This window comes from Perognathus longimembris, chromosome 7 (genome assembly GCF_023159225.1).
Source record: "Perognathus longimembris pacificus isolate PPM17 chromosome 7, ASM2315922v1, whole genome shotgun sequence".
NCBI lineage: Eukaryota > Metazoa > Chordata > Mammalia > Rodentia > Heteromyidae > Perognathus > Perognathus longimembris.
Window position 1 is genome coordinate 21370273 of NC_063167.1, and position 23672 is coordinate 21393944.

Here is a 23672-nt window from a genome sequence, read left to right on the forward strand (position 1 = left end):
ACCCTGGGAATGGCTGCAGGCCAATCGAGAAGCAAGAGTTAGAGAGGTCTAAGCCCCCTGTCATGCTCCCCCAGTACAGCCTAGGAGACTGTGACTCTCAGCCTAGCCCCCAGAGCCAGCTCCCTTCTTCTTCCCTTCTCTAGATGAGCAATAATAGGCAACCATGGGTTGAGGTCTCTTCACAAGATCACATTGCAAAAAAAAAAAAAAAAGCCCAATGCAGTGTAGTGACTTGCCAAGATAAGCCTAATATCTAGATAAGATCAGAGTTTGTTTTAGAAAGAAAATAAAGCCTGATGCTCTGGAGAATTCAGCCTGATTCAAGTAAGGACTGTAGATTCAATGCCCTAAAATTTTCATTCTGACCCAGGAAGAAAATCAAAGAACCAAGAACCCTCTGAAGCAGAGAGAAAGAGAGAGAGAGAGAGAGAGAGAGAGAGAGAGAGAGAGAGAGAGAGAGAGCACAAATGGGTTTCTTCAGCCCTGTGATGGCAAAGATGGATGCTGGGGGCAAACTGGACTGCAGAGAAGGGCTAGAGCCCCCAAGTGGGGCTTAGAAGGAAAGCCTGGAATCTGAGCTGGGAGTGAGGATTTCTAATTGGGAGTATGATCAGCCCAAGCTCGGGGTCTCCAAGGAAGTTATCACTGAAGTGATGACAGTGATTTTCTTCCCAAGGACAGATGACAGAGCAGTTCATAGAGGAACAAACCAGGAGTCACCAAGGTAAGCCTGTAGACCTCTACAATCAGAAATGAAAGTGGACAGGGCCACAGCCAGCACCACTCTTCCAGTGCAAAAATCTTGCAAGAGAAACAAGGAAAGGGACAGAGCTCACACCAGTAACCAGACAGGACCATCTTTTCTTCTGTGTGCCAAGACCGTAAACCACAAGAAAGAGATCATCCCAGAACATTATCTCTCCTGGAAGTTTCCCCAGGTGGTTATGGTATGTACTTTCCTACTACTTCCTCTGCCTACAATAATACTTCCCACCCCATCTCTCAGAGTCACACCTCCCTCAGGTAGCCTTCCCTAAATCCCCCCCCCCCACCACCACACACACTCCCTCCAGAGTTAGGTGGGCCTTTCAGCCTGAAAGCCCATAATGGATATCACAAATACCAATGTCCTTTCCATGTGAGAGACCAGATATTCTCAACTGAGGATGATTTTTGCCTCCCCAGGGACAACTGGAAACAGAGGCTAGGATTACTGCTATACAGTCCCCATTGCATAGGGAAGTTCCCTCCACCTCAAAGAACTATTCAATAGTGATGAGCTGTCATTGAGAAGTGAGTGCCTTATCAGGGCTACCTCTCCCAACCACCTTTGCAGTTGAGTATAGTCTGAGACAAGGGTCTAGCCAGGAATGGAAACAAGAGAGGACTGGATACCAAGAAATTAGGGATAGCAGAGCCACCAGATGGAAGAAGCCTAAGTCTCCAAGTCCCCATAGGCAGGAAAGTCACCCACCAATCAGAAACACCAGCACAAGACCAGTACAGGAGAAATTCCCATTGGCAATGCTACCTTTGAGACATTGGAAGGTTGTTGTAGCAGCTAGCAATGCCCTTATGCATCTTTCCTCATTTTCCCCATGGTACTCTGTGCAGTCATTCATTAACTCTTTGTTCATTCATTCATTCATGCCACAAACATGGATGCTGAGAAGAGTAATATAAAAAATAAGACATTACTAGTGGTCCTTGGAGGATGTCAATGGCTTATTGAGAAGATTTAAATGGCAAAGCACAATTATATTAGAAGGGTGTGATGGAAACAAGCAGCTCAGGATAGAGAGAAGCAGGTGAGAAGTAGCACTTTCCAGAAAGAAAGCACAGAGCAGGCTGATGGGTGAGGGAGGAATCTGCAGGAGCCCAGGGCAAAGAGGAAGGACACAAGGGAGCAACCAACTTCTGTTCTATGGCTCTCTGGGCTCTGTAGTTGTCAGCTTTCTCATGCTCTCCTATCTAGTAGACTGACAGCTCTTAAGGAAGCCAAAAACTTGCCTGAGTCCCCACTGTCTCCACTGTGCCCAGCAGTCTCTATTTCTGGCTGACCTACAAAGCCCTCCCTCCCTTCTAGCCTGTTCAGAATGGAGCAATCCATCCCATCTAGTCTCTGTTCCTTTCCTCATCTCACCAGGAAAATATTTCCATATCTACCCAGGTTATTGAGCCAGAAACCTTGGGGGTACATCCAGTGCTCCCTTCCCACTCAGTTCTCAGACCCTAAACACTCTCAGATCCTAAGCACTAACCCCAGGTCACTTAAACAGCTGAGCAACATGTACCACCTCTGTTCTTCCAATATATCTTCCTCTTTGACACCCTTTTTTAAAACACCAGTCTGACTTCACAGTGCTCCTCTGCCTTCCTAGGTCTGTCTGCATGGCCTACAGAGTGAAATCCAGAGCTCCTACTTGACCCTCCCTACAAGAACCTCCATTGTTGCTTTGCTTTCTGGTCAGGCTCAAGTTTGTCTCCTCCTGAATATCTGAGGCTCTCGCGCTCCTGCAAGGAGTCTGCTTTCTCTCACCCTTTCCTCAAAGTTGTGATTTTCTCTGCCTGGAATGCTCTTGTTCTCTTCCTGTGTCTGAGCTTTTACTAATTTTTCCTTCAAAAGTCAACACAGTATCAGTTCTTACAAGTAATCTCTGTCAGATAGATGGACCTGATGGACAGATGGACAGATGGATTAGGTAGGTGAGTGAATGGTGGATAGATGGATGGATGAACGGGTGGACAGATGGATGAATGGGTGGATGGATGAATAGGTGGATGGATGGATGGATGGATGAGTGGAGAAATGAATGGGTGACTGAGTGAATGGATGCTTCAGTAGTTTCTCAGTAATGCTTGTGGAATGGACCCAAAGGTATCTCTCCTCTCAACTTCATTATCTGAGTTCTTTGAAGAAATGCCCTCACTGAGTTATGATTTAACGTTATGCTCCCTGTCTTCAGAGAACCCCGATGTGAGAAACTGACCAACTTAATGGCATTTCTGTCTTTTATGAAAACAGAATTAAATATATTGCCCACTATGTCACTCAGTGTCCTTTGTACAAGGACTCATGATAAATTCATGCTTGGGGTTATTTCCAGGAAACATTTTGTCTCTGCAGATGAAGATGTGTATTTTCTGCTGTCAGAAAATAAAAACTCTGCCACCCGACGTGTTTCCATTTTTGCTTTAGCTGACAAATAAGGATACCCAGTTTTATTACCTTATTACCTCTATGTGATCTGACCAATTCAGGTACCTGAAAGTAGCAACTCTTTCTGCCTTTTTAAGAGGCAGTCTATTCTAGCTTTATTCTTCAGTGCCATATTTTGTACGTTTTAATCTGAAAGCTGCCTCAAATCAACTCAGCAGTAAGCTAGTAGAGGTCTTAAGTACATGCATCTTGATGACCGGTGGCTCAACATGAAAGTCAAGTAAAGAAGGACAAAATACCAAGCTTCTAGTTGACAAGGATCCCATAAAAGGCCTTTTCAGGAATCCCTGAAATACGTATCATAACTGGGATCTGACAGAAAGACCAAAGCAGGAGGGGGCAGGCCAACTAAATTCTGGCTTTATTACTGCCTTCTTGAGCTACCTCTGCAAGCCATCTTCTTTTCCTCTGTTAACTTTGGCCTCCCTGTACCCCAGCTTTAGGTGGGGAACTCTTAGGCAGCCATTTTTACACTACAAGGTTGCTATAATAATAACAGCTGATAATGTTTCTTTCACTGAGAGAACAACACGAGCTGGGCACTGGATTGAGAGCTCCTTCCTGTGTGAGCAAGCAAAGAGATAATAACAAGAGCTAACCTCCACCCCCAGAAATGACAAGACATTGTTGATGATATTGCCAGGAGAGAGATACCACTGAGTCACACCATTGCTTCTATAGCACTGGAAGCTCCTTTTCAAAGCCTTGGAGATAGCTGGCTTCTTTGCAGCCCTGTTGCTAAGACAACATCTGGAGAAGCCATTCCCATGAAACATGGAGTAACTTCCTCCTTCTCCAGCTCTCATTGTTCCTTAAATTTTCCTGAGCCAGGTGCTGGGTGGCTCACTCCTATAGTCCTAGCTACTCAAGAGGCTGAGGTCATGGCTTAAAGCTAGCCCCAGCAGGAAAGTTTGTTTTATCTCCAGCAAAAAAGCAGGAAGTGGAAGCATGGCTCAAGTGGCAGGGCACCAGCTTTGAGTGTAAAAGCCAAGGGAGAGCATAAGGCCAAAAGGAGAAGGAGAGGAAGAGAAGAGGAAAGAGAGGAAGAGGAGGAGGAAAGAAAAGAAAAATGGAAAAGAAGAAGGAGGAAAGAAAAGAAGAATGTGTCTGAGAGTTAATCTAATATGGAGACCTCACCTCTGGGCAGCCTGACCCATTAGGCAAGCTCTTCTTCTTAGAAATAAAAGCGAGAATCTTCTCTGTAGTTTTTCTGGGCCTACAAAAATGTTGCAGTCTGAACATTTTCATTAGTAGCCCTGCCATACAAAGAAAGAAAACTGTAACATTGAAATCAGTAAATATTTAATTAAATGCAAAGTGTAACATTATGTCAACTTCATTAACTGTGGAATTTAGTAGTCATAAAAATTTCATTACATTTGATCACGATTTGTAGGTTGGAATTTTCTCATTGAATAAGATTTCCCTAGTAGGCACCAAGTTTGGTGAGCAATCATAACTGATCATAAGTTAAATAAATTATAGCCAAAAGCTTTCAAAACAAAACAGCTAAAATCCTTGTAATTTTGTTGTCTAGCTGGAAAGTTATATTTATTGTGAGAGATGGGTGTCTTTAACAAAATACATCCAGTTGAGAAATAAAGCCTATAGAGTAAGCCAGTTTGAGGCCTATAATGATTTTGATGTTTGTATTTATTATTTATTTATATTTTAATTTATAATTTTGCTGGTCCTGGGGCTTGAACTCTGGGTCTGGGTGCTGTCCCTGAGCTTCTTCCACTCAAAGCCAGCACTCTGCCACTTGAGTTACAGCACCACTTCTGGCTTTTTCCTATCATTAATTGGAGATAAGAGTCTCATGGCCTTTCCTGCCCAGGCTGGCTTTGAACCACAATTCTCAGTTCTCAGCCTCCTGTGTGGCTAAGATTACAGGTGTGAGCCACCAGCACTTGGCTTGTTTATTTATTATTGAGACAGGGTTTCACTGTGTAACCCAGAGTGACCTCAAAGTCTCAGTCTCCTACCAAGCTTCCTGTAAGCTTTTTCTCTGGATTCTTCATCTTCAGGGCTAGGAATCCAACCCAAGACCTTGCTTATGCTAGCAAAGAACTCTACCCTGTTACACCCCCTCACCCCCCCCCCCCTATTAAGATTTGTTCTTGAAGGGAGAGGGCAGTTGAGATAGGAGCCCTCTGTGGGCCCAGGATGGTCTAAAACTCATTGTGTTGCTCAGGCTGGCCTCAAACTCATGATCATCCAGCCTTCACCTCTCCAGTGCTGGGATTACATGCATGCACCAATATCACACTCAGTCTAATTAAGATTCTTAGAGTCCAGGGTGTGCCCACTTCCCTAGGTTTTTCAACTTGTCCTTATTGTGGCAAGGATAGGAGGCAGATGATAGTCTTTGGCTGTAAGATTGGTAGGGAATGTCACTTCCTCTGAGGCTTTCCTGGTTCCACACAGAAATGGAGAAGAAAAAAAAACACAACAAAAAACCAAACCTTAGAATCCTCCAAAATGATAGGTGACATAGTATGTGCCAGACTACCTTCTAAGCTCTTTACATGCATTATCTCAATTGTCACAAAACAACTCTCTGAGGTCAGTATTTTTATTATCTCTGTTTTGTAGAGGAGCTAACTGAAGCATAAAGAGGTTGAAAAACCCGCCCAGGGTTATATGGGTGGGTAGTAAGGGGGAATTTAAGAACCCTTTCAAGCTAAAAATAATTCTTAGATAAAATAGCATCTGTGGCTATTAACCACCTCACTTCAGGCTCCAAAAGAAAAAAAAAAAAAAGCAAAGACCAAGCCTGTCTTCTTTGTAGCTCTATCCAGTAGTTCTGAGTGCATAGATATCTGCGCAACATGAATGTAACCTCATGCATGGTGAAAGGAGACTGGAATAAACTCAGTCTGTGCTACACCTGTTCAGTTCAAATTAAAATTAAAACAACATCATGTGCTGGCTTGTGGCTACCATATTAAAAGTAACTTCATAGTTCCTAAGTAGTAAGGTTTATGCAAAATCTTCATGAGGTTGTATCTCTGTCTAGGCTAGTGGACTTACTCATCTCTAGTCCCTTTGCTTTGCCCAAGAGATGCTCAAAACAGATGCTGGGTACTGGTGGCTCATTCCTGTAATCCTAGCTACTCAGGATGCTGAGATCTGAGAATCAGAGTTCCAATCTAGCCTGAGCAGAAAGGTCTCTGTGAGACTCGTATTTCCAACTAACCACTCAAAAACAAGAAGTGGACCTGTGGCTCAAAATGCTAGCGCCTTGAGCAAAAGAGCTCAGGGACAGTGCCCAGGCCCTGAGTTCAAGCCTCATACCAAGACCAACACACACACACACACACACACACACACAAAAGTAGTCTGCAAAGGAACAATTTCCCCAGTATAGCTAAAGTTTTCTCCCCTCCTCTCCCCTGCCAACAAAAGTTCTGGCTTAGAAATTCTAAGGGCATACATTTCAATGCAATCAACAAGCAAACCAATATACTGCAGGGTTATGTGCTTCTGCTGGGCCAGGTGTTATTCTACCAACTACTATGTGTTAAGCAATTACTTAGTAATATAACTAGGACAGTACTACAAAGTCAGTATTCTTTATCATCATCTTATTTTACTGATGAAGAAACCAAGCATTTTATGCATTGGATTGAACCCTCCCAGAATTCATAGGTTAAAGTCCTCACTCTGGCCCTCAGAACGCAGCGGCATTTGGAATTAAGGTTTTCTTTGGAGATGAGATTAGAACAAGGACATTCACTGAGAGACACTGTGAGGACAAAGGGATAAGAGAATCACCTATACATCAGGTCCTCAGAATGAAACCCATCCTGCCAGCACCCTGATCTTATAGCTTCTAGACATGTGAGGAAATATCCATCTATGTTTTAACCCATGATCTGTGGTACTTTGTTTTGACAGACCTAAGGGGGGAAATACAAGGTACATAATAACTACTGAACTCTGACTTTGAACTCAGATTGCCTGATTCTAGAGTTCATGTGTTTTGCAATAATAGAAATGTTCTCTATGCTGTCCAAAATGATAACCATGAGGCACACTTGACTCTAAAGCACCATGAGGCTGGTATAGGTGAAGACTTGGATTCCTAATGTTAAAATACAGGTTAAATACCAGGTGCTGGTGGCTCACATCTATAACCCTAGCTACTCAGGAGGCTGAGATCTGAAGGTCAAAGCCAGTCTGGTTAGGAATGTCCATGAGATTCTTATCTCCAGTTAACAACCAAAAGGCTGGAAATGGAGCTCTAGGAGAGCCCCAGCCTTGAGCAGAAGAGCTAAGGGACAGAGCTTAGACCCCTAAGTTCAAGCCCCAGTACTGGCACACACACACACACACAAACACACACACACACACACACATACACACAAGTAAAATTCAAACAACACTATGTGGCTAGTGGTTACCATATTGGATATAACTCTGTACAGTTTCTAAGCAGTAATGTTTATGCAGAATCATTTCTTTTTGCATATTAAAACATTATCTCTATCCTTTTCCCCTGTCCCTGCTATATTTCCCTTTTTTTTCAATCCTTTTTGATTTAGCCCCTGCTTGGTAGTTTCCTGAGAGAGAGCGGGGGTGGGGGGAGAGAGAGCGAGAGCGAGAGCGAGGGAGAGAGAGAGAGAGAGAGAGAGAGAGAGAGAGAGAGAGAGAGCTGGCTGGCTTTCCTGTATCCTGTGGCCTGGGCAATGCAGGGTTGTTGGTGCTCTGCATTAAGCATGGGTGTTAGCCAACCAAATGCCAAGCAGCACAAACACAGAGTGACATTTTCAGAACTATTAATATTTCATCAGAAATGATCACTTTTCCTTTAAATACACTATCTTAAAAGGTTTTTCTACATTCTTAACTATAATTTTATTCAGTCTAGGTCCTCAGAATTTTCCCCAAAGGAGCACATCTTCAATGTTATAATGAAAATGAAAGAATGAAGCTCAGATTTCAAAACTCAGAGTCAACATTTCCAGGAACTCACCTAGTCTGTAAAGAGCAAGGCTATGTATTAGGCACCTACTGTATGCCAGACACAGTATATACCGTATACCATCCATTCATCCAACAAATATTTATTGAGTACCGACGGGGTGCCAGTAATGTTATCATCATTTTTCAGAAGAGAGTTTTCTCTCATCCATCCAATCCATCTCGAGTCCTTCCTAGAACACCATCTAATGGTGCCTGCCCTCCCCTCTCCATTGCTTAGCTTTGTTAGGTATTTTCTACCAGAGCCTTTATTTCATCCATCATTATAGCTTCTTGCCTTACTAGTTAGCAATTGACCCTCCTCCATTGGAATATGACTGTGCCCATTTTGTTCACCCTTCTTGCTTCTCCAGTGTCCAGAAAGTAACTCACCCAGCACACAAGCAGGGCCCCATGGGTCTTGGGGGATGGAAAAGCAGATGTCAGGTTCACACCGCTAGAATTCAATGCAGGATCAACCCTGCAGACTTCTCCAGACTGCCATCTTCTCCTATCAGCCTTCACTCTTCTCTCATCTTGCTCTGCCTTTTGGAGGCTCTTCCCAGGTGGGGAAGAACAACCGCTGGCTTAGAAGTCAGGCAGCTGGGGCAGAGGTTTTTGTGGCAGCTCTCAATTCAAAGGAGCAACTTCAGGAGAACAGGTAAAGAACTGATGGAGAACAGGTAAAGAACTAATGGAGCCGCTGAGCAGGTGGGGCATTGTGGCTCATGCTTGTAATTCCTAGCTACTCAGGAAGTGGAGGTTTAAGGATCAGGGTTTGAAGCTGAAGATTCTTATCTCTAATTAACCAGCAAAAAGCAGGAAGTCGAGGCTGTGGCTCATGTGATAGTGCCAGCCTTGAGCAAAATAAGCAAAGCAAGAGTGTAAGACCCTGAGTTCAAGCTTCAGTACTATCACATTAAAAAAAAAAAAGGCCTGAAGGAGCTTTTCTCCCTCTCAGCACTTCTACCTCCCTGTCCCTACCCCAGGACCAAGTGAGGCCCAGAGCCAGGGTCAGCCTAGTGGCCAAGGGCAGAGGTCTAGTGCCTAGAGCCCTGGGGTTTGAATCTCACGCTCCCACTTCCTGGTGGGCCTTGGGATAACCCTTTGTGACTTTGAAACTCAGTTTCCGCCCATCGTGTAGGACGGTTTGAGAAGCTGGTCTTAATTTCAAGAGCTTGAATAGGACTGAATATGGGCCCAGTTCTTGGCACCAAGTCCAGAGCTCCTTCCAGAAGAGCAGTTAGTAATAAAAGCTGACAGACCCAGGGTTTGGGGCCCCTCCACCCTGGCAGGCCCCGAGGCCGGTGTAGAGGGCAGGGTGACGTCTCAGTCAATGTCCATCTTGCGGTGGAGAGCCCCTGGGGGCCCTGCGTGCGGAGCCCGACCCCACCCCACCCCCACAGGCCCTGCGCCGGCCCGCGCAGCGCACGCACACGGAGCCGTTGCGTTTGAACCTACAGAAAGAACTCCAGAGCTCGACGGACCGCAAGGGGCTGGGAGCCATTGGCCTACGAACTGCCTTGCCTGGCCCTCCAGAGCCCTTTTAAGGGTTGGGACCCACAGGGGTGCCCATCGCAGCCCCGCGGGGGGGAGGGGCGGGTGTCTTCTGGGTAGAGGGGGGGCCTCAGGCCAGTAGGGTGGCCCAGGGTGGCCCACCCCGTGGCAGGTTGGAGACTGTCTCCCCGGAAGGCTGAGCAGCCAAGCAGCCTTAGGAGAAAGAGATAGAAGTGGGCAGCGAGGGGAAACAAAAGCCAGGACCTAGGGGTTGTAGGGAGCCCTTAGCTCTCGGTGTGCTCAGGAAGGTGGGGGTGGGGGTCCCAGGAAAGTCCGAGCTGGAGAACCTTCATGGCAGGCTCCCGCTCCCACGGAGCCTAGCATGGTGCCAGGCCCTCCACCCTGCCCTCTGTATGGCTTGCTGGGCAAGAATGGGCTGAGCCCCGGGCACCACAGTCGATCACGGGGTGTCGCAAGGGGGGCCCGCCAGCTTCTGTGGGGAGAGCCCATCCTCCCCCTCCAGCTGTTCCCAGATGTCATTCTGCCCGCCCAGGCACCTGGTTCCTGAGCTCCGAGGGGTTCCACGGTTACTAAGCTACTGGTTTTTGTTGACTTTTAAATATCTTCTAAGGGGGAAGGGGAGGAGGGCAAAAGTTAGGGAAGAGCAAATCCAAACCCAGCAAAACAAGCCCCAAAGAAGGCTACCCTCCGTCCACCACCCCCACACAAACCAAAGGCCTCTGAACAGAACGGCCTGGCTGGAGGAACGGCCAGACAGAACTGATCCGCTCTTCCCGGGGCCCCATCCTCACCTCCCTTCCTGGTGAATGAGGGGTGGTGGATGGTCCCTCTGTCTTCCAGTCCTGGGTGGACAGAGGGGCTTCCAGAAAGAAAGAAGGATGGCCAGTGGGAATGGACTCCCTTCTTCTTCGGCCCTGGTGTCCAAGCGCCCTTCGGCCCTGGGCCCATTCCCCAGATATGTCTGGATCCACCAGGACACACCCCAAGACAGCCTAGACAAGACTTGCCATGAAATCTGGAAGAGGGTTCAGGGCTTGCCTGAGACCCTACAGCCCAGGACTGCCATGGAGCAGCTCTCTGCTCCCATGGTTGTTGGAACTCCAAGAGACCATGAGCTCAGCTTCCAAGAAGAGTAAGTACCCCCTCCATCGGGTTGGCAGCAAGGGAGGAGGGGAGGAGTTGAACTCTGACCTTCTGGGGGAATGTTCAACCTGGTTCAACTCTAAATGTTGAATACATTCCCTCCACTCCTATAGTCCTGTGGCTAAGTCTTTATAGGGCTGACCAAGTTCCTGAAGGTCCCCCAAATGAAGGTCCCTGCCAGGGTGGCATAACAGACCGTCCCTGCGTTGGCTCACTGAGGGAGCTAAATGCATAGGCAACCCCCAGAAGTGATGCTGAAGTTCTGGATAAGACATCCTAGTCAAAGCTGAGAGCTAGATGGCTCATAACTCTCCCCAGAGGCAACTAGAAGATCCTTCCTCTCTCCCACGCAGCAGTCAGGCATCCGCACAGATGAGCCTGCTGGTTTTAAACCACATCTGGAATTTCCTAATACAGGGAGCCAGCTGTCCCATTCAGCCTCCACAGAAGCGACTGCAAGAGCGCACATCAAAATATTTACTGGGAAGGCATTGACATATTCAGAGGACATAATAGAAAATTAAAGTGCGGGAAGAGGGTTGTAAATAGCCACTTTCCTGGATGGGAAATTCCCCTGTCTGGGAAACGGAGAGCAAAGTGTTTCTCCACTAGGGTAAAAGTTTCAGAGATATTCTTGGGGTTGGATATTTGCAAAGAGAGGAAGGAACAGGGAGGAAGAAAGGATCAACCATGTTAGGAAAGGGAAAGAAATCAGCTTGGGTTATGAGTGCCACTGTTGAGCCTTTCTCTTCAGAGTGGCCTGCACATGTTAACTAGTCTTCCTGGAGTCGCCATGAAGCAGGTATTACTGTCCCCATTTTACAGATGGATTAAGTGTTAATAATTAAGTGTTCATTAGAGGCTAAGTGATAATTAAGTCTTGTCGACTCCAACACATGCTCCAGCTCAGTTCAGAGATTCTCTGAACAGCAGCATTTATCAACTTGCCTCTGCTTCCAGGATACCTAGGCAAACAGCTAAGAAGAGAAGCAAAGTACACCTGCTCACTCCTGTCTTATACTCCCTGCTATCCCTTTGCAAGCCTTTTCACTTGGTATAGGTAAAGGAAAAAAGCACTATGGCTATCCCTTTCTCCCTGGCCCTGTACTCAGCATGACATAGCCCAGACAAGAATGATCTGCCTACAGCCAAATCCCTGCTGTCAGGCCTTTTGGTGGCACTGAGCTCTTCTCCCCCGCCCATTGCCATCTGCTCTGGGACAAGGGCCTTGGCAAAGGGACCTTGGTGCTGGACTCAGCTCTCATTGGCCAAAAAGCTGATTGTCCACTTTGTGGACCAAAGGTCAGTAGCCATTTCCAGTAGATGGTACCCTGTCTGCCAGGTCACACTGAATTAATGGAGACAGAGTCTACTTCCAGTCTGCACTTGGCCGAAAGTTGAACTGGCGCACCTCTGGCCAGTTGATTCACTCCATTTGGCCTTGATTTCCTCATCTGCAAATTGAGGATGATGTGCTTGGCCTCCGCCACCTCAGAGTTGATAATGAGGATCAAATGTGATGGGAGACAAGGAAGTGAAAGATGTATTAGATAGAAGAGGCCACCCTTGCTATGCCGCACATAGACTTCAGGCATTGTTGTCATTGTCATCCTCACTGCTGTTGGCTTGGATCTTGGGGCTCACCCATGCTCCATAGACCCTAGGGTGCTTCAGAAGCTGCTCCATTGGAGTCAAGTAGGCTGAGTGCTAGGCCTTGATCCCCACTTCAGCCAGAGCTGTTCAGCTTTTTATCCATTTTACTAACTGGAGTTCTAAGTAAGGCAATGTTTGTAAAGAATTGTGCTACTGAGAAAAGAGCTGGAAGTTATGAACTTACATGGGGGCGGGGGAGGCATTGTTATGGTGTAAACATCAACATGTAGAACGCAATGAGCTACTGGAATAAAAAAAAAAAGTCTGGGCAGGTAAAGTTAGAGAACTCTGGCTTCTGCAGCCCTGTGCCAGCTGAATAGGCTGTAGCTGTTTATCTGAGCCTGTGTCTTGTCTGCCAAATGGAAATGGTAACCGCATTTCACAGGGTTGTTGGTCACTAAATGTGATAAACAGTGCTGGTAGCAATTAGGATTTGTCAAAATTCCTTATAATCATTTCTTTCAGCTGTATAATTTTCTAATTTTCACATGAGATAGGAACTATTTTAAACTCCTTATCCTTTATTTCTGCTTTTTAAACTTTTTGTGACATAAGACTTACAGCCTATCAAATACAGTGACCATCTGTGTGCCTAGCACTACATTTTAATAATTATTCAGTTGTACTGTTCTGGTTTCAGTGGCTCCCTTCCCCAATTGTTAAATAAAACTCTCTCTCTCTCTTTTTTTAACAGAAGAGGCAACTAAGGGTCCCCCCCCCCCCGGGGAGAGGGGGAGGGGTTCTTTTCTTTCTTTCTTTGTCTGAAATCCTTTAGGGAGGTAGTCAAGTTTCAGAAATGAAACCCAGGACAATCTTAGCCATGATGTGATACTGGTGTTTTGGGAGAGTCATACCATTTGGTAGTTCCCTGTTCACTGTGATCAGATGTAGATTTCAGTCCAGGGAGCTGTCCACAGTGTATGCGTGTGTGTGTGTGTGTGTGTGTGTGTGTGTGGTTGTGTGCGTGTATGTGTGTGTATATACATGTGTACACATAAGCGTGTGATGTTTCTGGGCCCACAAGTCTTTCTGCTATTTAATTGATAGACTTGGTTTTGGTTATGTCTTCTTCTAATGGGGTAGCCACGTAAGTTCTAGAATTCTTGCTATCCAGATTTTTTTCTTGACCATATCACTATATGTCATAAAACCCCAGACATCTCATTTGATAGCAGTCTCTTAAGCCATTTTCTGCCACTTGGATCCTTGCCAAGTGGGTGTTACATGCATAGATTCTTTTTTTATATAGTTTTAAAAATGTTATTGGGCTGGGAATGTGGCCTAGTGGCAAGAGTGCTTGCCTCCTACACATGAAGCTCTCGGGTTCGATTCCTCAGCACCACGTATATGGAAAACGGCCAGAAGGGGCGCTGTGGCTCAGGTAGCAGTGTGCTGGCTTTGAGTGGGAAGAAGCCAGGGATGGTGCTCAGGCCCTGAGTCCAAGGCCCAGGACTGTCCAAAAAAAAAAAAAAAAAAAAGTTATTAATTTTATCTATTTTTGGTTTAAGTGGTGCCAAGGAATTGAACCCAGGGCTTCATGCATTCTAGGCAAACACTCTACCACTAAGCCACATGCCCAGCCCCCACATGTGTTCTTAGATAAGGAGATATCATCTCCCAAGGTAGCACTGACCCTCATTCTGAACTCTCTCATAAGGTCATTTTCTTCCCGTAACTGAAGTCTGTCTCTATCAAACTAATACTCATTGATCGGATTCTGCCCTTCGGGGCTCCAAAACAAATCTATCCTCTCCTCTCAATAGCTCTTTAGGTGGTAAGAGATGGCAATCACATCCTAGGATTTCTTGTCTCTACAAGCTAAATGCCTGTTTTTCTGAGTTACCCTTCACATGCCAACTTGGTTGTTTTCCTGCCTGTGTTGCTCGTCTTTGTGACATCAGGGTTCCCAGAACCAAGTTCAGTAATCCAGGCACCATCCAGTATGTGCCAACTAGATCCTCGCTGCCTACATCCTGAGTTCCTGTTAGTGGCCTTTAATACCACATTCACTTTTCCTTTCATGCTGACTTTGCTCTATGGACACATTTGGAGTTCATTGATTGAAATATTCACTAAGCCTCTATCATGTGCGTGACACTGTACCAAAAGTTAGGAGGGTCAGGAGGTGCCAGTGGCTCATACCTGTAATTCTAGCTACTCAGGAGGCTAAGATCTAAGGATTGCTGTTCAAAGCCAGCCTGGGCAGGAAAGTCTGTGAGACTTTTTATCTCCAATTAACCACCAGAAAACAGGAAGTGGTGTTGTGGCTCAAAAGTGGTAGGGTGCTGGCCTTGATCAAAAGTGGAGCGCATCCAGGCCCTGAGTTCAAGCCTACGAACAACAACGAAAGAAAGAAAGAAAGAAAGAAAGAAAGAAAGAAAGAAAGAAAGAAAGAAAGAAAGAAAGAAAGAAAGAAAGAAAGAAGGAAGGAAGAAGGAAGGAAGGAAGGAAGGAAGGAAGAAAAGAAGGAAAGGAAGGAAGGGAGAAAGAAAGAACGAAAAAGGGAAAGAGAAAGAAATTAGGAGAAGAGATCTGTGAATCAGATAAGGCAAGAGAAAATAAGTTAATAATCATAATATAAATAATATACATAATATATAAAGACTGATAACTTCAGAATGCAATAACTAGTATTTTTGTTGGAAACAATAAGGATAAACACATAAAAATAAATGACATAATTTCAGATAGCAATGCTGGAAATAAAACACAATAACATAATTGTGAGAGTTCTCTTGGAGGGCCATTTCAGATACTTTGTGGGAGTCTTGGATGCTAAGAAAGAGATGGTGAGATGGTCAGGTTCAGAGCCTAGGAAGGACACCCAGGCAAGATGGAGAGCAAGGCAAAGACCTTGAGGAAAAAATGAGCTTTGAAAGGGCAGCCTGGAGGAACTAAGAGATGGATGTACGGTGTAAGGTGACATCAGAGGGTAGCAGGCAAAGTGTTAGGGATGTGGGGCACTTCTGTACTTTATTGGACAAGTAGTAGTATACCTGCAGAGATTTTGCAGAAGGGAGCATAACACTGCTAAGTCTACTCTTTTGTAGAGATGCAGCAAGCCTCTGTGCCGAGATGGCTCATGGGTGGATGTTAGGAACTTTTGGCGGAGGCCTTTAGGTGGTGGGGGCTGAGCTGTGGCTCAGCAAAAATGGAGACAGTCAGAGAGGAGCCCGAGGACCCACAATGGCTTGGGACACACAAACAGACATCCAGGTAGAACCCAGGTTTTTCAGCTCCTGAGTGAATGCTGGTGCCCATTTATAGAGGAGAGGAAGAAGTAGGAGAAAAACATCTTGGTAAAATGTGGGTGGTTCTTTTGAGAGCCAATGAAAGTCCAGAATTTTGCTCAGTTATTTCTTAATCAGTCTGAAATTTGGGATTGGAGAACTGTGGCAAAGATATTTTGCAGGCTCATTTCAAGGACTCCATAGTCATTCATCTCCTTCATCACTAAGGCTTCACAGTGTCAGAAGGGGGGGTTGGGGATTGTCTGTTAGCTCCAGTGCTCAGATTAAGGAGGGGCATTTGTTAATTCTTCCATTTTTGGATTCCTTCAACAAATACTTAGGGTTACCCTCTGGAGTGCAGAAGGTACTGAGTTCCAGTATCACAGAGATGGATAAGACTGAAGCTTTTTCTTCTAAGGACTCCCAATTACTGAGTGGGGCGCAACAGAGATTCATCCAAAAACAGGACATGAAACCAACATTTATAACATTTATTTGCACCTGCTATTTGCCCAACAATATTTGGAAAATAAAATAGTGTGATGGAAAGATGGAGACAGCCTCTGTCTTCCTTCGAGGAGCTTCAGGCAGCCAGCCGCACAAGATAATAATAGAATAAAAAGCAGTTGCTGCGGAATCATCCTGTGGGTCGTGCCTTGCTTGAGATCGAGACTTAGGAATTTATCTCAAAATGGGCAGGGAAGAAAGCTAGAGGCTAAAGCTAAGATCCGCTCCCCCCCCCCCCCCCCGCCTTGCACTGTGAGTGTGAAGGAAGAGGTAGGCACAGTCCCTTGGGAGCAGAGGGTGCCAGGATTCCTAATAGTTCTGAAGACTTCTTGAGGTGAAAGTTTCCCCTGAGCTAGCTCTTAAGAAAAGAGAAGAGGTGCCTATGGAACGAGTCCAACAGCCCCAGGAAAGGTCAAGTAGGAGGGATGGCGGCTAGTCTAGCTGGGTGTGGTCAGCTTGTGTAACTGCTTCCAGGTCCTTGTGGAGTAATTGGTACCATCCAATCTACTTGTATCAGACAAAGTGTTTTTTGTGGTTTGCAGAGTCAAAAGACTTTGGTGACCATCTTTCCAATCCAAGACTTAGTAGCAGGAGTACATCTTCAGAAAGGCCAAACAAAGAAAAAAGCAAATGCAGAAAGGATTTCTTTTTTTTTTTTTTTTTTTTTTTGGCCAGTCCTGGGCCTTGGACTCAGGGCCTGAGCACTGTCCCTGGCTTCTTCCCGCTCAAGGCTAGCACTCTGCCACTTGAGCCACAGTGCCGCTTCTGGCCGTTTTCTGTATATGTGGTGCTGGGGAATCGAACCTAGGGCCTCGTGTATCCGAGGCAGGCACTCTTGCCGCTAGGCTATATCCCCAGCCCCAGAAAGGATTTCTTGATGGGCAGCTTTGGGGAAGGAAGAAGTGTGTGCTACGTGGCATTTCACTTACTTTGGTGGATCCTTGTGGCTGGCTCCCATCCCACAGGCCTGCGAGCCACTTCACCCACAGGTGAAGCCAATGAGACTCCGGACCCCAAGGTGCTGCTTTGCATGAATTGCTCTCTCAAGCCATGAAACAACGGGATGAAGCTTGCTTTTCTGGAAGACTTGCTTAAGATACACATCTTCTTTTTTATCATTATTTTCAAAGCATAAGTGAAAGGAGCAAGACCCATACATGGAAACTTGGGCCAATGTTCCAGAGCAGAAACTAGTACTGAATATATATATTCTCCAGGACAGCGTCTTCTCCCCTTGGGAGAGTCAGATACCTCTTTGAGAGCCAGAGGTACCCCCTTTCTTCCGCATGTCTCCATCTTTTGAAAACAATTGCAGAGATTCCCTTAGGCTGCAGATTCAAATCCTTTGCTCTGAGACCTTGAGCTTAAACAAATACCCCCTTCCCTTGAGTCCCTGGTGTGGGATTTAGTGTCCCATCATCCTGACAGCAAGGCATCCTTGTCTTTAGTTCTCAAGTGAATTGAAAGTGAAGTAGGCATAGTACTGCCAGGCAGAAGCTCATGGATGTTCGTCCTTCCCTCCTCCAGTGCCCCTAAACATCACCCTTCGATCCCTTGCCTCCTCCTCCTTTTCCTTCCCTTTTCCCATCTCATCCTGTGCATTTGGGTCTAGGGTGTTTCCCACCTTTCACCAGCTCCATCCTCTGAGGCACAACAATAATGCTGCTCAGACTGGGTGGCCAGACCCTCCAGGGTCTCTCCATGGTGGCCCCAACTTGACCTTTAGATGCACATCTTGCTGTGCTGCATACTCTGTTAGCAAGAGTGCATGGCCTTGCCTCCGTTCAGATTACCTCACTTCAGAAGGAATATCCCTCTCATCATCCCTCTGACAATCAAGCTCTTACCCACCCTTAAAGACCTAGAATACGTTCTTGTCCTTTGGAGTCTTCACTGCTTGTCACACTCAACATTTCTTTCTACTTCCTCCTCCTCCTCCTCTTTTCCTATGCCCCCTTTTCCTCTTCCTCCTCCTCCTTCCAGTGTTAGAGATCAAGCCCAGGAACTTGTTCATGGTAGATAAGTACAACTGAACTACTATGTCCCAAGTCCTTTTCTTCCTTTTTCTTCTTCTTCTCTTCCTTCACCCCTTTTCTTTTTCTCCTTTATTCTCCATTCTTCCTTCCTTCCTTCTTTCTTTCCTTCCTTCCTTCCTGCCTTCCTGCCTGCCTGCCTTCCTTCTAATGGAGGGTCTGGCTACCCAGGCTGGTGTCAAACTCATGGACTCAAGTGATCGTCCCTCCTTGTCCTCCTGAGTATTAAGACTATAGGTGAAAAAAAAAAGACTATAGGTGCCTACTACTATCCTCTTTTTAATAGAAGTAAAGTGATAGCTCTTTTCCTGGGAGTTTTAAGGTATCTAATATAACTTGACTATCTTAAAAGGTTTCTTTATTAATGAAATAATGTATATTATGTTTACACAGCACCTGGAGTAGATAAAGACTCCACAGTCATAATTTTTACCATTACTGCCATTGCTATCATCACTATTACCACCACCACCAACAACAACAGCATTACCATAGTTACTGTCACTATCATCATCAAATCCCCATCAGTAACATCATCTTGGTCACCACCATCATCACCACTACCACCACCATCATAATTACCATCATCATTGTTATTCTGAAGGATAAAAATGGCAGGACAAGAATGCTGTGGGGAGAGGAGACATTATGTATCAAGCTGAGGGACACATAACTCAAGTGAGGACAACATTTTGCTTTAAGTCTCTTGGGTGCCAAGAGAGACTATAATGGTTTGTTTTCATTGCTCATATTCTCCCATGAGAGAAAGCAGAAGACATCATGAGACAAACACTTGCCTGGCTCTGAGGGTCTCACAGTGGTTCTTTGTACAGCATGATGAAGTAGAAGAGTCAGGTTGAAAGCTGTGGTTATGCTGTCCATTGTCCACAGTCCCCCCAAACACAGCTGTCCACATAGTTCTGACATGGAACTTCTGATGGGATGGTGGTCACATGGCTCATACTACATTCCATCTTGTGGCAATAACACCTCCTCTTCCACGTCACCATGAGCTCCCCAAGGCCCAAGCCTAAATCTCACTCAACTTTGTCTCCCCTGTATCCATTCAAGTTCCCAGAACTCCATGACTGTCGTGTGTATGTATATGTGTGTGTGTGTGTGTGTGTGTACAAGTGTGTGAGGACACAAATGCTGGATGAGCCATTATAATGCCACCCCAAGTGAGGCCCAGAGCAAAGGACCACAGTAATCAGAGGAAACAGTGAGGGATGTGGAGGTAGAATATCAATAAACCAAGATGTGGCAGGGTTTGTGTCTCCTTCTACCTTAGTACAACTTGAGCAACTTGATGTACTAAGTTCTGTATTTCAATTTTTTGCCTTGTTTCATGGTCTTTGCAATCCTTTCTAGTAGTTGTCCAGTAGTACTCCCATTCTGTAGATAGTAAGGTAAGGCTCAGAGAGGTTAAATGACTTGCCTGGGGTTATTCAGCTGAGAGGGCGCAGAGCTGGAATGGGAACTCTTCGGCACTTCAAGGCCTGAGTTCTCCTGGACACCAGGAGCCCTTCAGTATATTCTGCTTAGCATCAAGAGCCATGAGCCCGGCCAGGAAGATGAACCGTGATTAACATCCCACTTCCCGTGTCCCCCTTTGTAATTTAATTTTATAGTTTCAGGAGCTGTGTCGCAGGTTGTGGGAGTCCACAGAGATGGGCCACCAGTGGTTTGGTTTAATCCCCGTTTTAATATCTTTGTTGCAACGTTCTTTCCAATTCAGCTCCCAAGTCACATTAAAAAAAAATACCTCTTCCTTAGGGTAAGCCTTCCCTTATTAAACAGATTCAAATGAAAAGTTTTAAAGATAATTTGAACAATAAGAATCACTCTGTATCTCCCAGCTGAAGCTCCTTTATTGCTGTATTTATTCCCCAGTATTTCCTGTCTCATTCCCCAGCTCACTGAATCCTTCATTTCCCTCCGCCCCCCCCCCCCCCGCCCCTCACCACACACACCGTCCATGGCCCATCTCACGGGTCTGCTCCCCTCCCTGGAGGGAGGCTCAGGGAGATGCTGTAGGAATAGGCAAGGTGTCTACGCACCACTGTGCTCTCTAAGGCTGCTGTACCCTCCCTGGCTGTCTCACTGACTGGCAGAGAATTGCTGCAAAGCAGCGGGAGGGAGATCCCCAGGTACCACGGTGTGTCCTGAGTGCACAACCAGGAGGTGTGGGAGCTGGGGGAGGGCAGGCAGGTGGAGAAAGGATACCTGTCGGATTACCTGTCGGATTCCTCATTCTAAACACAAAATTGCCTTTTCTCCAAGGAAGCCCCGGGAATCTGTATTTGCAATAAGCACCCAGACCCACTCTTGATGCACATGGATACAAATTCCCTACTTTAGAGAGTGGTCAAAGAAGAGGAACCCTAGGCTTATAAGGCAAGGATAGGCTCCAGCTCTGCCAAAGAAGTGTTTGCAAAGTAAAGCAGGGAAGGAAGGAAAGGAAGGGAGGAAGGGAGGGAGGGAAGGAGGGAGAGGAAGGAGGAAGAGAGAGAGGGAGGGAAGGAGGGAGGAGCCTGACCTTTACTGAGCTCCAAGTGTATACCAGAGACACAGAGTCTGCTCTGTGTGATGGCCTTTGCTGGGAAGTGAGATGAATAGGCCTGGTGTTCTGGGAGTGGGAAGGTTTCTCAAGGTTGTCTTCTTTGAGCTGGGGAGGGTGTCAACATTTCATCCTCATTTAGCAGATGAAGAGGCCAAGACCTCAGAGACCTTCCCTGACTTCACACCTTAGTGAATGGGGCTCCTCCAGGCTGTGAACTGGGTCAGCAGGACTCCAAAGCCTGCAGCTAGGCCTGGTTCTCTGGCTTTCCTAGTCAGAGCCTCTAACATTTGCATAGGGCGCCTTACAATTTACCAAGCGCTTTTACATTCATCTTCTTACTTAATCCTCACTGAGACCAGGAAAGTAGAGGAGGGCTGGGGGTGGGGAGGCTGATGTTTTTCTAAGCCCCTCCCCCTGACCAAAGATGTCCCAACCCACAGATGCCAGTCTGAGCATCTTTTGGACACAGGCTACTTAAGTGACTGCTGAATGTGCCCCCTTTCTCAACTGACATGCTCCCTGCCCCCCTCCCCCGGAATCCCCAGACTGAGAGAAGTGGTCCAGGCCTGGAAGCGATGAGAGAGAGACAGATGGAGTTGACCTGCTCTCCCTGTTTGCATTCCTTCCTGGTGGCTTTTCTAGCAAGAAGGCTATGGTGGATTGTGTAAGTGCATGGGCCTGTACGTGCACTGGTATGTGCACATGAGTGTGCAGGGGTGTGTGCAATCATGGCATGTGTGTTCATAGCTATGGTGAATGTAGATTGCTGTGGTATGTTATGTGTACATGAATGCATGGAGTGAATGTGGGGTGTGTGTGTGTGTGTTTGTATGCATGTGGTGTGTATATGTATGTGGTGTATGTATTGGTGTGTGTGTGTATGTATGTATGTATGGTGTATGTATGTGTGTGAATTTTTGCTGTGGGATATACTGTATGGGGAAGTATAGTAATTCCTGGATCTGGAGCTCAGGGAAGGTAGAAGGAGACACAAGGCATCCTTGACAAAACAACAGAGGCTGCCTCCCTTTCCACCACCCTGGGTGAAAGACCCAGAATCACACACCAGCCTCTGCCAGAGGCCAGTGTAGCACGCCCCTGAGGATGATGCAGCTGGACACCAGAGTCTCTGCCCCCTCTAGAAGGGGCTCTCCTTGTCTGCCCCTCCTCCGCCCTCCACAGCAGCATGTCCAGTCACTGGCTTGTCCTCCCTCAGATTTAGGGTTGAGAGGACTGAGAGCCACATGAACCTGGGCCCCAATCCTGGTTCTCTCCAGTGAACTTGAAAAGTGCTTTTAACTTTCCTGATCTTCCTCACCTCTAGTGGTTGTAGTGAGGACACGTGGCAGGTGTAATCCCTGGCACCTAGCAATGTCATCACAGGTTGTGGTGGCTCTTTCTCCTCCCCTCCCATCATCCCCCCCCGCCCCCCGCCGCCACCCGTAGCTCCACATGCATGAAAACCAGAGCTTGATAACCTCCTTACTTGGATCTCAACTAGGCCTTTGGAATAAATTTGTTTAGCATCACCTCTAAGGCCTGGAAGATTCTGACACTACCTTTATGTCTTATCTTACCTTGTGCCATGCCACTTTCCTTTGGCATGCTACCCCCACTTCCATTTAGCTCTCTTTCTCATCCATAATCTTTGTTCATGCTGTTCCCTGTGTCCAGAACCCTCTAGAATCCTTCACCTGGTGTAATGCTTATGACCAGTTAGGCTTCAATGAGGCTCCTCTTGTCCTCATTTAGGTCTATGTCCTTGGTACTGTCCCGCACAGCATTTTGCTCTTGGTTTCCAAGTCAGGAGCATCCTGAGTCATCAGTTCATTGTTTTTCATCCCTTCTTCATTCTGTGGCCTTGGGAAAAAAATCACCTAACTTCTCTGTCCATGGCTTCTTCATGTTTAAAACTGGGATGATTGTCTCTTCATTTGTGTCAGTGAGTGTTTGACTTATAACAAAATGCCACGAAACTTCATGGCTGAAAACTACAGCTGTGTCCCTAGCCCTCGTGCCTACAGTGAAGTAATTCAGACTGGGTTCAGCTGGGTGCTTCTTCTGAGGTAAACTGTGCTTGGCTGACCTGGGCTGGCGCTCTTAATTGTGGGTCTGCCTTTAGCTGGTAGGTTTGCCAACTGTAGCCAACTGTGGCTCCCTCTTCCTCTACCTGGTATGTCATCATGTAGCAGGCTAGCTGGGCCTGTTCACCTACAGGTTCTTAGTCCCAAGAGAAATAAAGAGATTAAGCCCTGGTGCCTAAGCACATTGGAACCATCTGATGTCTTACTGAACCAAGAATGGAGGCAACTATGAAAGGGTGCAGGTACTGGAAAGCATGATAAAGTGGAGGATCTTTAATGAGTTTATCACAGGACCCCATTGGGGATGCCTGGGGATTAATGAGGGCTTCCTAGGAGAAGTGCTTAGCATAGTGGCTGGCTTCTTAGTTAGCCAATAATAAGTGATGAATTTATTATTTTTGTGAAATGGGACTTGAGACTTAGACTGCTTGCTAAAGGCCTGGCCTGCGTGAAACAGTAGGGATTTGATTCTAGGTTCTGCTTCTCTTGGGGCACTGACCTCTCCACAACGCTGCTTTGTCGTCCTGCCCCAGTGGAGGCATAAAGAAGTCAAAAATCTCACCTGCAGACAGGCGGGCCACCATCAGAACCCAACTCTGTGTGACTCTAGTGCTTTCTACCTGCTTCTATCCTGAGCACCCGATCTGGATACTGTGTTTGTGGCTGGTGTAAAGACGCCATCGCTGGAAGAAAATGCTTTGTGTCAGTGCTCTCCTCTAGCACTCACAATTTTTCTGCTTGCATTTTTTTCCCCCT

At 46.3% G+C, this 23672-nt stretch overlaps 1 protein-coding gene across 1 annotated transcript in view; it reads left to right on the top strand.

Annotated features, from left to right (window-relative positions):
- Positions 1–10509: 10509 nt before the first annotated feature.
- C7H1orf94 (chromosome 7 C1orf94 homolog) overlaps positions 10510–23672 on the top strand; it is a 35293-nt gene continuing 22130 nt past the window's right edge. The window contains exon 1 of the mRNA XM_048349868.1: positions 10510–10835. Within this exon, the coding sequence (XP_048205825.1) occupies positions 10510–10835 (326 nt within the window). The remainder of the gene's footprint in view (positions 10836–23672) is intronic.